The sequence below is a fragment of the Heliangelus exortis genome, chromosome 11 (assembly GCF_036169615.1).
Source record: "Heliangelus exortis chromosome 11, bHelExo1.hap1, whole genome shotgun sequence".
In the NCBI taxonomy this organism is placed as follows: domain Eukaryota; kingdom Metazoa; phylum Chordata; class Aves; order Apodiformes; family Trochilidae; genus Heliangelus; species Heliangelus exortis.
The window spans coordinates 12,327,581-12,342,758 of NC_092432.1; the positions used below are offsets into that span (position 1 = coordinate 12,327,581).

Here is a 15,178-nt window from a genome sequence, read left to right on the forward strand (position 1 = left end):
CATTGCCATGTGAACAGAGATCAAGCAAATACAGAGCTCAAAAGTGAGTTCCTGATTATATTTTTCTTCCCTTGAAATACAGTGCTTAAATCTGGACTGGACTGTAGGACTGTAAGTGTATGGCCTAGGAAATTTCACCCATAAAGTAGAAGCACTTTGATTGGGTTGAAGTTGATCTGGCTACCAAGTCACAGTGATGAGATTTTTTTTCTACCATATTTTCTACCATATTTTTTTCTTCACTGGAATATGCAGCCATTTATTTTGAGTGCATCTCAGTGACAGCATACATTCTATGGGAGCTACTAGTTTCTTAGCCATCTGTAGTCAGTTTTTGACTCCTGCTCTGCAGCAGGTAACGCAGCTTCACTTTTATTTGCCACAATTATGATAAGACTCAAGTGCTTCTCGGCTGTTCATTTGGTTTATTTACTTAAGGAGAAAGGTAGTGTGTTAATCCTGTAACAAATCTTGAAAATCAGGCTGGGGCAGGAAAAATAATGACATACTAAAATGTAGGGAATTTTAAAAGTGGAACCTTCTTCTGCACCATCTTAAGCCCATAGACTTTCCAGGCCAGTTCTGTTTCTCTAGTTCACTAGTTACTGACTTCTGTAGTACTATTTTGAAAGGAGATGTTTTCCAGAGTGTTTTTGAGGCAAACCCCATGACTTAAATTGTGCAAGAAGCAGAAAATCACCCCAGTTAATGGGAGAAGAAAACATAAGTGATCAAATGAATAGAAAGTAGATGCTTCAAAAGGTATGAAGACTTCTCATTTAGACTTAGCAGCTCTATATTTACAGGTGTTCATTGTGAAAGGCTGTGAAGGATTATGCTCTTTATTAGACAAATAAAAACATAAATGAGTTTTCAGTGACAGAGCTCTACATTGCTATCTGGAAACTGTTTTTTTTTTATTAGCAGGAAAAGAAGTGCTCTCATATGCAGAGGCACTTTTGGTGACATGAGGCAGAATGGAGTAATGTTTTCAGCTATATTAAATGTGTGCCTAAGTGCTTTACTGGATTGGGGCCATATTGTTCAGCATCTTGCAGGATTAAGTCCTGGATGCTGGGCAGAGCTGGAGAGCTTATGGCAGCTCTGCAGAAGCAAGGGAATCCCTGCACAAGGGGAGATCCCTACTGAATGGCCCAGTGGTTCTGTGGAGGCTGTACCAGAGCTGCAAGTCAGGTCATCCAGTTCTGCTTTAAAAAATGGTTTAAAGAGAGTAGGAGTCTTGATTAGGCCCAGCATAGGCAGCCATCTTAAATGGGAAATTAGTGCTGAGATCTTCAATGAACAATGAAACGGTCGTTCCATTTTCCTTGATTTTCCTTTGTGGTTTAGGAAGGTTTTATACTAATTTATTTGACAAGTCGAAGTATGTACTTGTACCTATAGATTTGTTGTCAGTTAACCTATTAAGCCTCAGAAACAAAAATTTGGGTTGTTTGAATATGTATTCCTCCAAAGCCCATGTTCAACAAGCCAGTTTCTCTGATTATCATTAGCTCCCTGTGTAATCAACACAAAGAAGCCTGAGCTTGAAAGCTTTCATAATTACACTATTAAATCTTAAGATTTCCTACCCCCTTGCCTCATATAATAATCAACAAGCGAAGTAATACATCACTTTTTGCAAGCACCCCAATTAATTTTGAACATAAATCTCAACACATTTTCACACTGTCCCATTAATTACTTCTTCAGTACAGGAGCTGATCTTTTGTCATTCATTCGAGTTCATGTAATTGGGAAATCTTAAAGGTAGAAATTAAATTCAAATTTACCCATTTTCTTTAAAACAGCATTTCCTTCTATCTTCTCCTTGACTTATAGTGTAAAACCCACATTTGTTCTCACTTCATAGCAATCAACACACACACTTTCGCCAAAATCAAATGTTAAAAATCAGCTCTGGAAAATATGATTGTATTAAGAGTGCCAGATCAGTTTATTTTGCAAATTAGAAAGAACAGTTTTATATTAAAGCATGAACTTGTGTAGCTAAGGGATGTATACTTGGAAAATACAGTTCTGATGTGTACATTCAAGTTAAAGACAAAACCAGACATTATCTGTTTATGGTCCTGTTCATTGCAGCAAATGGAAGCCTTTTCTGCTATGCATTATGAAACCTTTTAAGAAATAAGTTATATCTTTATCTTAGATGAAAAACCAGTGAATAGCACTTGTTAGCAGTTTTTAAAACTTGGTGCTCCTACTACATTTAAATTGATTTATCCATTGCAAAGCTTACTCCATCTGTTTCAGTCGGCAATTAGAATCATTAGGCGTGAATTATTTTAGTCAACAGTTACTGAAGCAACATAATATTATTTTTCCTACTGAACTTGAATAAGCAGCTAAAGACTTCTCACTTGCTGTCTTGGCTCCTCACCAGCAGCAGAGTGTTGCAGTGGGCTGTAAGTACTGACACAAGGCTCAGAGCTCATGAATAATACAGAAACGCGCGTGTCGCTCTTTGTCACTGAGTGTTACCAAATCCCTCCTGATACCTATACAGGCAGCAACGATTTTCTGTGACCTCACTTGTCCATACCAAGTGTAAATTATTTTAACCACACAGTGAAAATAAAATTTCAGCTGCTATTTATTGATCACAGTGGTGAAAGCTTTGAACTGTCCCATGGAAGTGCCTCCACGCTGGTCTGCTGGTGCCTGGAGCCCGGCAACTGCACCTGGGAGCCCTGCATCTTCATTGATTCCTCTGTGCCCCCAGTGCTCTGCCTGTAAAATTGCAGGATTTCCACACACTGCACTTACTGTTTCATCATAAGAGGGCAGAATTTCAGCTGGTTTAAATTATGTTGGACTTCAGAAATGGAAAAAAAAAATCAAAACAATAAAATTATATTCTCCATGAGGATTTCCTTCCAGATCCGTATCTGCTTATAGGTTTGTCCTCAGGCTGATGTGTAGTACATCTGCACTTCTCTGCCTTTTTTAGGGGTGGGCTGTTTAATAATTTAGAAAAACTGGATTCCTTTCCTTTGAGATCTTTTCAGAGAGAACTGCTTGTTGTGCTTCACATGGGATTGACAAGTGCCTCACATCCGAGGGATGAGGGCAGCAGTCGTCAGGTGGTGTTTTATATCGACCTGCTAGGCCTTATTCAAGGGACATGTTTTTCCTGTTGCCCTTAATAGTTAAAATATGAAGGTGTCCATAAACCTGCTTTCTCCATGCCTGATTTGATATTTGTGGGTGGAAAGCATTTTCCACTGCATCCTTTAGAATTGTATCGTTCATATAATCCTTTACAATGTTCCTGTATGTCAGTTTACACCCTAGAATTTCTGAAATGTTTCTTTCTTCTCAGATAGTTTCTTAGCTGGTTTTTGGGTTTGTTTGGGGTTGTTCTGGTTTTTTTTTGAGGATGGAAGTTGGATTTTTGTCATTGGATTTGGTCAGGATAGGTCTGGATTTTTAAACTGCCTCCCTCCCTGCCTGGCAGAAATTTCTATTTCAACTGCCCTTCATTTTTTTACAAAATTAGGATATCTTAAATTTTGTAGATTTCAGAAGATTTTCAAGTTTGGAAAAAAAAGAAAAAAAAAAAAAAAAAAAAAAAGATGAAGAAACATGAATCAAGGAAAGATTTGGAACTTTGCCTTTGAGGAGCACTTAGCACTTTGAAATACTTAGCTACTTTGGGTTAGCTTTGGTAATAAACTGCTTGACCAAGCAGTTTTGACACTAGGAAAAGATAATTCTCTCACAGGGTTTTTCAGGTGTGAAGGGGAACTACTGTAATTCATCTGTCACAACCCAGAGAGGGTTGCCCTCTCACTAGCTCACAACAGCTGTGTGTTACCCTCTGTTTACCTCAGCAGGTAATGGAACTTGTTCCGAATTCACTGCAGATGGGCTGCAGCAAAACTGAGGATCTCCTCATAGACTGGAAAAATGTTGTATTCCCCAGTGTCATTTGCCATTGTTACTGGCTGGCACCTCCCATGGGTTGTCTGCACGTGCTGCTCCGATACTTCAGTGTGCTCTTTCCTAAGGGCAAACTAACACTGTTCCAGATACAAATGGGGTTTTTCTGTAGTTAAGGTTTGAGTTTTGTGACAATCAATGTCACTTTTTTTTGGTAAAAATTTCCGTAATTTTTCTAACATTATAATTCCACATAGAATCCTTCGGAAGGACACTCATTTCAGAGTAACACTGGACTTTTTGGTTTGTTTGGTTGGTTGGTTTTTTGCTGTGAAGGAGAAACTCCATCAGGGATTAGGTGTAATTGCAAAGATCATTCCTATTGCCTCCAAAGAGTACTGTCATTTTCTGTGAAGAGCCACAGTTGTGCCTGCCATGTCACAGGAGCTTTGGCCTTTCAAAATGCCCACTTAGTTGGAGTGTTTGTTTGGGACTCAGACTGTTGAGTAGCCTTCTGAAGGTACATTGTGCTTTTCCCAAGGCAAGTAGGGTATTACCATATGACATAAAATGCTTTTCCTTCCAAAGGAAGAAATGAGAAAGTAGTTCTTTTTCTTCTGCATTACTAAATGCTTGGAGCATGCTAGACGTTTAATATCTTCAGGGTTGGGCAATGTAGTAGTCAAAATGAACCACCTCAGCAGTTTATTTGCTGTCAAGTTTAAAAAAAAAAATAATATTTTTTTCTTTCTAGTGACTCATCAAAAATCTTGGGTATGCAGAAGAACACCACAGTCATATTAATGAAATGCTCTGCTGATATAAGGCTTCCTTCAGTTCTCATACACTAAATACTCTTTTGACTTAATTTATTGTGTTTCAGCTTGTATTGTCTGCATAAGGGCTATAGACCTTGTATTGGAAATGCCCTAATGTCCATTAGCACTGCTAGAAAATGTTAGTTTATTCTTATTTTTTGTGTACCTCATATGTAGCCTATGTAATAAGTGTTTCTCCACAAACTTTGATAACTTTTACTGAATTGTGGTTGGTTTTTCTTTTTTCTTAGGTTAGTGTTCCAGATGACCATAATGCTGCTTCAGGCAGAACTGTGAATAAGCAGGTTTTTGAAGATTTAACAACAGGACTTCTGAGGATAACTGCTGTGATTTTTCGATGTCTGATCACCAGCTTCCCAGATGGAAACAGCCACTCTGCTGCACTGAACATATTACAGGAAGTGAAAAGTAAACCCTCACAAGTGGAAGCCTTCAACAGCAGAGTTCAAGACCTGATCAGGTTAAAAAAAAAATGAATTAATCTTCTCTGAACTTTATTTACTTTGTCAAACAATGTATTAGACTTGCTAAAGTTGTGCTGTTTCACTAGTAAATTAAATACATACTTATCAGTACATCAGCCCTCTGAAGAGGTGAAATTCTGATTATATGCTACTGAAAACATATCACGGTGAGCATCTTCAGACTTTTCCAAGTCTGGTCTTAGGGTGATGGATACAAAAAAGACAGCTGGAGGAGGAAAGCAAAACACACAGTTGTCATAGATACCAGTGACCTCTAAACCAGTGTTGTTCTCATGTAACCCACCTCCTCCCCAAACAGGTTTTGAAAGAGTGTGAAATTTCAGGATGTTGTATTCTCTCCCTTTATGAATGGGAGGGTGGGAGGTCTGCTTATTGATATATGTGCTGCACAGACATCTGACACTGACTGGGCCAAGCCCAGGCATACCCTCAAGATAAGAAGATACATGAGAATCCAGCTAGGTCCCTCACCTGAGGCACTTTAGGGGATCTGGTTATAAATGGAGAATGAAAGGCATGATGACAAGGTAATAGTGCAATTAGGAAAAAAAAGAGAGAAGGCATTTTAAACTAGTCAAAAACAGACAAATTCTATTATTAATGAGAATCTTTCACCTCCATGTCATTGTATCATATGTCCCTTGGGGAGATGATTAAATGAGAGTTTTAGGAAGATGAGAAAGAAATAGCAAAGTTGAAATTTTGTGGTATTTTGGGTTTCTTTTTTCTATTTGGGGCTACTAGACCTGGTGCATGAACAACAATTACCTGCACACCATCTGTGTATCAAAAGTGTAGCCAAATTATTTGAACCATGCTACCATGGGTAAAAAGACTGGGAGATGAAGGCAGTAGATGAGAGAGCTTTGACCTTTTTTCTTGTCTGTATGCTCAGTTCTTCAAGGAAGGGAGTGCTTCATGCATCTTCTCTCTGTTGCCATTAAAGAAGAGCCTCAGTAGGCTGAAAGCTCTCATCCATTTCTTCTCTGCCAAAAGAGCTTTGTATCCAGGTGTTAAGTGTTGGGACAATGAACATGTTTTGCAGGTGTCAGTCAGACTCTAGAGATGCTCCTTGTGAAAAAATAAGAGAATATTGATGACAATGGTGTTTCCTTTTTGAGCATAATCACTGATCAGTATTAGCTGTATTTTACTTAGTTCTTCCTCTCCCCTCCTACTTCACAGAGAGATTTTTAGCACTCAGCATTTCTCTGTGTCTGTGTTGTGCCTGACACCCACCTCTGTTCCTGGAATCATTCTGCCAATACAAGAGAGTTTGCTTATCACCTGTGTGACCAGGTGGATGGCTTAGATCAAAATCTGCAAGAAAACCAATGCTGGCAACCTTTCATGATGCTAAACAGAACAGACAAACTTACCTGAGCAAGGAGTACTCAGTTAATACCTTTATGCATCTAAGTATTTTTAGCTGCTATACTTCAGATACTTTAAAAACATTTCATACTGTATTTAGACTTCTTGCTTCATATCCAGTGTGGGTTTATTCTTAATTACTTTCATTGCTTCCAAAGGCTTTGTGCCAGCAGGGTAAACTTTGGCAGAAAGTCTGGCTTCTGGCCCTGGAGAGAGATTAGTCTTTGAGCACCACCATTGTCTGAAAAGCAGGGAGTTTTTCTTCCCTAATCTTAAAAAGCCCTGGTTTTTCAAAATTAGACTGTAAGCCAGATGAGGCAAAAGTTATTTTTAGTAAGTACTTGTACAGCTGCCATGGTGAGCATTATCAATACAATATTATATTTACTAGAATCAGTATTATTTACTAATGTTCCATACAAGTCCATAGAGTGGCCTTGCCATTGTGGAAGCATACAGACAGGGATGTTCCCATCTTGAAGAGGCAGTCTCTAACCAATGGACTTGACAAACAGAACAGATGGTAAGATGGAGTAATATTAGTAACAGGATGGTTTAGTGTAGACCAGCAGTGTAAAAACAGTGCATCAGTTGGTGGTGTCTGAAATGACAAACAGCAATGATCTGATCTACTCTGAGGAGGAAAAACAAAGAGGATTTATCAGTTTAAAAAAAAAAAAGTCACTAGCATAGGTTTCTGTGCATTGAGTTTGAGGCTTTCTGATACTGATCCTCCTATCTGATGATAGAAGGTTGTTACCTGCAGCTTTATTAGTCTCTCTTGCATATTTTTTTAGAAAGGAAAAAAACCCAACCCAACAGCTGGGCAGTAGTTCTTATGATATAGGGACAGCAATAAAATGTTATCTGGGTATCATCACTGTTGTCTTAAATTAGTGTGTTCTACAAAGTTTATCTCTTCATGCTAAGAAGAAATTGTGCTTTTGCAGAGCTATCAAGGTTATTATAAATCATTTAACTATGGCAAAATTCCATTGTCCTCCTAGGAGTATGGTAAAATAAACATTTACACTCATCTTTCTTGTACAGCATAATAATACAAATTATCTCATGACAAGACAGATCTCTCAACAAAAACTGTTGATATTTACAGAGAGACAGATCTGAAGTTATTGTGATTTGAATTGTTTTATTGATGAACCCTTTCAGAAGGAGTATTTAAGTAATTACACCTTTAATTGTATGCTTTGATAGCAGAGAAGCAGAATTTAAGTCCTTTGCAAAGCTAAAAAAGCCAACATGGGACTATTTTTTAAATACAGTTTTTCTTCTTTTTCTAGTTACGTGGTGAACACAGGATTAATAGACAAGCTGTGTTGCTGTTTCCTCTCTGTTCAAGGCCCTGTTGATGAGAATCCCAAAATTGCATCTTTTCTACAAAATGCCACAGCAGTGTTGCATGGAATATGTCAGCTGTGTTTTGCCATCAGTGGAAGGTAGGTGCACTTGGTCTGTCATCTTAAATACATTCTTCAGGCAGCAGCTGTGTAACCCTGTGCTGACACAGTGGTAAAGTGGTGGTAAAGATCCAGTGGTAAAAGAAGTGGTAAAGATGCAGTGCAGAAAATTCATGCTGGTCACCCTCTCAACACTGAACTGTAATTAGTTACCTGCACTGAGTCTTGATTCCTGTAAGTCATTTAGCAGAGTTATGAACTTTTATCTCCTTTACTCACCATTACAGGAGGGTTTTATCACTACCAATTTTACGTGTCCAGTCCCAGGGACTTCAAGAGGTATTTTATTACCAACTTTTAGTTGATGAGCTAAAACCTAGTTGATTTAGTTCATTTATCTAAAACCAACTTTTAGTTGATTTGTTTCTAGAGCATCCTGACTCTTTAAAATAGCACTGTTAGTAAGGGAATTATGTTTCCTGCAAAGAAAAGTATTGCTGGATTTTTCAGGGAATTTTCCAGTGCAAAATGTTTGTAACCATACCTTACTCAGGGTTGTGGGGAGCAAGCATGAGGGAGGTTTGTGTCTGCCAGCAAATCTGGACTTGTGTCATCTGCAGCACAGGACAGCCTGATGCTGTGAGAGTAAAACTTTTGAGAGCTTTGAGGTTCACATACCAGAACTTACTGCCCTTCAACTGTTACACATTTCAGGAAGAAATAAGGATGACAGAACTTTACAGTTAATTCCTGAAGGTTAAAATAATGCTAAGGTTGAAAACTAGCTAATAAAACATAAAATAAGAAACAAACTCCCAAGCAGGGACACAGGCATATGGAAAAAAAATCTTCAAGAAATATGAGCCCAAAGAGACCATCCCAACTAAGTGAAATTTCCCTTTCTGAAGGCTGCCAACTTGGCATTTTACATTCCAGGACAGTGCTGCCAAAAGTCAAATTCATACTGAAAAAAAATAATAATAATTTTTTTCTGTATCACCCTTCTCTTAGTGGAATAACAGTTCTAGCTATGACAGTCAGTAATATAATGTTTGTGATTTCTGAAGCAGGCATATGATTCACCCAAATAATACAGATCTTTTCACTCCAAAATTATACAGCACTGTGCAAGTACTTCTTCTGAGAACATCTGTACTTTGTAGCAAAATCATAATTTTGGAGTGTTGAAGTTTTTTCATCACTGTTACACCAAGAACTATCCAGTCTTCCTACCTGCGTATAACAGCAACACTTTGAATTTTATCCAAAGGTGCTGAGTGTTCTTCATCTCCAGGTTGGATTGATTGTTCATGTAGGCATGAAAAGAAATGAGAGAAAGGAACTTGGAGATTTCAAAACTGTTGTCTTTCACTTTTAGATCAAAAGCTTTGGTGTAACTGATTAGAAGGGCAGTTTAAATTAAACATCTTTCATCACCTGAGCCCACTCACATTTAAGGAATGAATGGAGAGTGTAATTCTGTCAGGTTACAGAAGTCTTGAGTGTTCAAGGTGATTTAAAGGGAAAAGAATATTGCCAAACACAGATTAAGGTGGCAGAAACAGAGCTCAAATTTATTGAATTCTTAACTATGTCACAATACAGTAATACATATCATGTGATATATGATCTGCAGCACAAAAGGTGGTCCCTCTCTGGGAGCAATACAGATGCCTCTTTCATTCGTGGTGATCAGACATTGGAGGCAATGCAGACAATTCAGTCAGAATCCAGCATTTCTCTTTCTCCAGTTCCATACATGCCTGAGCACCCAACATGCTCTGTTACAGTCCTCTGTACATCAGACTAACCACCCACTCTGATCATAATATTTTGAAGTTGTTTCTAAGAAAATCAAGTACAGTAGGCACTACCAGTGCTCTTACATTGCAATATGAAAAGAAGTTTATCAGTCTTTCACCATTGTTGCAAGAAGGGTTTTGAACTGTTCTTTTGAGATATTCTCCTAAATACAAGTTTTCCAGGTGGGAAACTTAGTTGTGCTCCTCAATGATGATCATGGGGGACACAAAATTAATTTTCTTTTGCTGGGTGGCTGACACACCAGGACCTCCTCAAGGCTCCCAGACCATCCAGGGTGCCCGTATCCATTAAATCCTTTATGATCCAGAAAAGGCTGAGTGCTGCCTGATTATCCTTTGGTTTCAGACCCCACCAGGCTGTTAAGGACTTTACTGCAACTGTAAGTAGTAATATCCCCAGAGGGCCAGAAGTTGAGCACTCTAGCTCAGGTTTTAAACAACTAAGAGGTCCTGTCCTGAGTACAAAGGATGTTAGGGCATTCTGGAGCTCTGGTGTAGGAACATCCTGTAGGAATGTTCCTCACAGGAACCTCACATAGAGGTTTCAAATATAGCACATAGTTCTAAATCAAGCTCTGAATTTATAATCTGTGTTTGTTTGGAAGGTTACATCATAAAAAACAATTTTATAGACTGGGAACACATCTCAGTCAAGTACCTATCTGCATGTACCTCTACATCAGGCAAGCTGTCAAAGCAATAGTGTTTACTAGAAATGAGCCTCCAACAGACATACATTGACTTATATGCATGTCAGCTCTAAGTCTTAAATGAGGTGTATGGTTTATATAATATAACTCATAAAATTTTAAGACACAAACTAAGATCCTTTTTATTCTCGTGGTAGACTTAAAAAAAAGTCCAGAATCATGGACTTTGATATAATAAAGAAAAGTCTTGCTAATGTAGAAACATAAATTGGAGGATGCTCAATTTTAGCATCATAAAAAGTTACTGAAATGAGGGAATCCATTCTGAACATATGTTATAAATGTACAAGAGAGGGATTATAAATTATTACAAGAGAGGGATTTTTCTCTTCACTAATCACCAAGGCTTTAGAACAATTTAATTTCTATATTGATCTTAAATCTCAAATGATCATTTTTGGTACTGGCTAATATGCTAGGTTCTTTTAACTGAAGTTTTGCTGTGGATGTAGTAGCTCATTTTCCAAACCATGTGTAATATGTGTAAAAGATAATTTATTGAAGACATAAATAACTTGTAACCCCACGTGAACGTAGGTTTGATAAAGTTTATGCCCCTGTGTTCCCCAGGAGATCAGTGGGCAGGATTTGAGACAGAGGAGTCCCATTTTTGTTCTGCTGTGTTGCCTCCATTGATAGCAATGGAGGTGAGAGCTCCTGTCTCCCAGAGCAGTTTAAAAAAAGTGTGCAAGCTGAAATTAGGGTATTGTCCCTTGTACTTATTAATGAGAATTCATAAAATGCATCATGTCTGAATACTGAGCTGTCTCTTTTTGTTGAGTAAAAGATGAACACTTGATACTTAGGCTTGAAAACTGTGGCCATGATAATGCTTAAGTGTGCTCTCCATGAAGGGCAGCTGTAACCAGAATTGAAAACAGAGACATTTTTATTAACCTGAAATAAAGCAGTATGTTAAGTAGCCTTTATACAGAATAACAGCAGTTTATACAGCCGTATAAATATGTCTTACAATTTGTGTCCAATTCAGATGTCCAGTAGCAATGTTCAGGACAACAGCCTTGTTTTCCAGAGTTTATTATGGTAACCATGAGAGATATAAGGCCTATTTTGGGCCCTCGAGTCCTGAATACACATATGGAACATGCTTGGCTTGTCAACACAAGACAGAAAACAATGAGCAGGCATGCAATGCAAGGAGCATTAATAAAAAAAAGCTCCAGCTCACCCTTCCATAAAAGAAGGAGTGAAGACTAAGTAAGAAAATACAGAGCAACAAGAAAATACATAGCATATCCTTCATCAGCACAGTGAGGATCTTGCTTATGTTGCTATCTTTTCCTGTGTGCATCAAATCTATATCCCTTTTTTCCCTCTAAGTCTCTGGACCTAAGATTCCTGTCCAAGAAAGTTACTTGTAGCACTTCGGGGGACTATTGTTAATGCTTCAGTTTGCTTTTGCCCATTAGTATGAGTGAAGAAATCCATATTAACCACAGTTAATGAAACAGTGGGATGAAGCTGTCAGCAGTCTAAGGGTTAATCACCAGAGGAGAATGTTCTCCCTAAGAGTGGTGCAGTGTAACAGCAGTAACAGAGGCACAAGGAGGAAAGCAAGTTGTGCATAAGATGAATATTGCAAAGAATAGCCCTTCAAATCATGTAGCTTCTCGGGACATGCAGTTTTTAAAAAAGTTGCTGTTTTCTTGATGTATGAAATGTCTGTAAGCTCCCTCATTAATCTAGGAAAATAGAATGTCATAGCAGTACAGTAGCTAAATTGTTATCTCAAAACAGTAGTGGAATACATATAAATCTGTGTCGACAGCTAATGAAGCTGTGGATTACAGGCTGCAGCAGTGGAAAGCTGCAGATATATAGGGTTTGATCCAGGAAAATGGTGACTGTCATGTCAGAGATACACAAGGAAGTAGGCTGGTCTGTTTGCAGTTTTATTACAGTAATTAAGATAATGTCTGTTTTGGCTGCTGGATGGTGAATGAGGTGCAAGTCTGCCTGAACACTGGTTGTCCCTCTCACCACTTCCAAAAGGCAGCAGATGTAGCAAAGACTGTAAACAAACTAGAACTTGTTCTTAAAACTGCTAAAAAGGTTTCAAATTATCACTTCTGCACAGGACTGTGATTCCTAGCTTGACCGTGTAAATTATAACAAGGTCTGACAGGTGCTAAATACTTGTTTATATTTGTTTTATTAGTATTTTGCTTCTTTATTTTGACATTGCTTTCTAAATAAAATCATTTAGAAGCAAAACTGCAGGTGATGGTTTTAAAATCCTAATAAAATAAAAAAACCCAGATTATATTCTAAGCCTTTTGAAAAGTCATGTTTCCATTTGGCTCCATGTTTTTAATCAGGAGTATATATTTCAAATATACAAACATTACAATGTATACCCTTAGAGAGGCTTGTCTGCTTGTTAGCTCAGTCAGTTTTTATAACAATATATTTTCAGATATAAACAGTTTGCTCTTATTGAAGCCTGGAGAAATAGTAGTTTTATACTTGTTCTGCAGAGTATGCTGTTTCTCATCAAGCTGTATTGAATTCCTGTTTTTAATAAATAGTGGTGTATTTTAAGCAATGAAGTACTACTGTTTAGTATCTTTCTTTCCTGGAAGGATATATCCACATTTTTAAATTCTCAAACCCTTTTTGTAAGTCATAAACCTCATACCAGTTCCTGAGACTCCTTGATAGCAGAAGCTGAAAATCATGACAGCCTATCATGAAAATTCCCTGCATTTCATTAAACTTTTCTTCATAAGATCCTACATGGTTTTTGATCATAATATAGCTATTTGCCTATTTTTCTGTGTTAAATACAGAGACTTGGTAAAGTTTGAAAGCCTTTCTGGTTTCCCAGCTCCATAAGCTAATGTAAGAAATCCTCTAAGTCTTGCTTCACTTCTGTGATTAATTGAAGGGATTTGTCCCTCCTGACTATTTTACTTCAGCAGCTGTTACAGACACAGAGGAAGTTTCTTTAAATAGGAGAATTAAAAAGAACTAAATCCATAGGAATCTCCTCTCAACATCGGCTACCTAAAACTCAGGTTTCTTGCATGGGTACAGTCATCTTCTGATTCTGTTTCTCCTGGGTTTTTACTTTAGTCTGTGTCCTGGCAGTCAGCTCTGAGTTTTCCCTGGACTTAAGCTTTGATGTGGACTAAAACTCTACTACATGTATGAAATACACTGTTGTCCAGACTTGACCAAAATTCCTCAAAGCAGCATACGTAAAGTTTCATGCTTGATTTTCCAGCATCTCCAATACACTTTTTTCTGCTTTAAAGCCCACAAGCAGAATGAATAACGTCTTTTACCTTTTTATTGTAAACACTTAGGCTTCAAGTGATTGTAACTGACAGTTAAAACCAAGAGGAGCCAGTGGCCTGTTCAGATCCACATTAACTGTAACACAGGCAACATCAAAACCAAACGTTTCTAGCAGTTCCTTTAATCCACCAAACCTAGCAGACAGATTTTCATAGTTACTATTTTTTAGCAGCTTTATCCTATGATAAAACTCAAAAATTCCTAGTCTTTTCTGTGAAAAAAAAAAATAATGCTTGCATTTTGAGTTATTTTACAATTGACTTTTTTATGTGTATTTTGATTCATTCACTGCTCCAGAGCAGCACAAAATGGTAAAAGGATTTCATCCAGCAATCTAAGCTTTTTCATATGGAATTGTTTAAAAATAATGATGGAGTGAGAGTAGAAAGCAAACTAACTTTAACCTTTGGCAAAATTGGTCAATTTTCTCATCTTATATAGTCACAAAAAATTCTGTAAGGTATCATATACGGTAATTAATTTGGGGCTATCGTTTGACCATGACTGTTGGTTTTTTTTCTGTTTTGTGCTGTTAAAAAGCTTGGAAAAGATTGAAATTAAAGAATACTAGTTGGCAAAAATAGCTGTGCTCTCATGTGATACTGTGGAAATAAACATTTGAGGTACTTCAGTGTATTTAAGTGACAGCACATTTTGGCTACTGCATGCTACAAAATAAAAAATCGGGCATAAGGAGATATTTTAAAGTGAGGAATACTAAGGAGTCCACAGGCAGAGAATCCAGAGTTGTAGAAGTGCACAGAGGAAGTCCCAAAGCTTTGAGCTCATCCTTTCGCAGCCATCCAGGTTTGTACCTCACTTGCAGCCAGTTTCAAATGCCAACACAACTTGAAACCATGCTGCAGGACTGCACAGAGAGGTGCAGCTGGCAGAGCCAGGTGATGATCAGGAAGCATCTATGCTGACTTCGTTCAAACAACCTCACTTTAGGACCACAGAGCTTCAAAGTGAAGATTTGGGGCACGGATTCTAGCTGTAGGAAAAGGAAAGTAGCATCATAAATTGTTGTGCAGCATAGACCCACCCAAAACACACTTAGAGCTCTAGATTTTTTATTCTCTATGGAGTAAATCTTAGGGTCATTATGAGTGTTACAAACCACCAGCTGAATGTTTATGGTACTTGCTTTGCAGCAGGTAAGTGGCATTAAATAATAATTTTAATAATCTCTTTAAATTCCTTCAGCTTGTCTCTCAAATGTTAAGACCAATTTTCAAAGAACCCTAGACTGGTGTGGCTGGTTTTGTGGCACAGTTTCTCAGCTAGGAGTTGGAATAGCTG

The 15,178-nt window shown here is 37.8% G+C and overlaps 1 protein-coding gene across 2 annotated transcripts in view; it reads left to right on the forward strand.

Moving 5' to 3' along the window:
* Positions 1–15,178, forward strand: part of SCAPER (S-phase cyclin A associated protein in the ER) — a 157,932-nt gene that overhangs the window by 116,161 nt on the left and 26,593 nt on the right. For both annotated transcript variants that reach the window (XM_071754631.1, XM_071754632.1), the window contains exons 26-27: positions 4,976–5,205; positions 7,906–8,061. In XM_071754631.1, the coding sequence (XP_071610732.1) occupies positions 4,976–5,205; positions 7,906–8,061 (386 nt within the window). The remainder of the gene's footprint in view (positions 1–4,975; positions 5,206–7,905; positions 8,062–15,178) is intronic.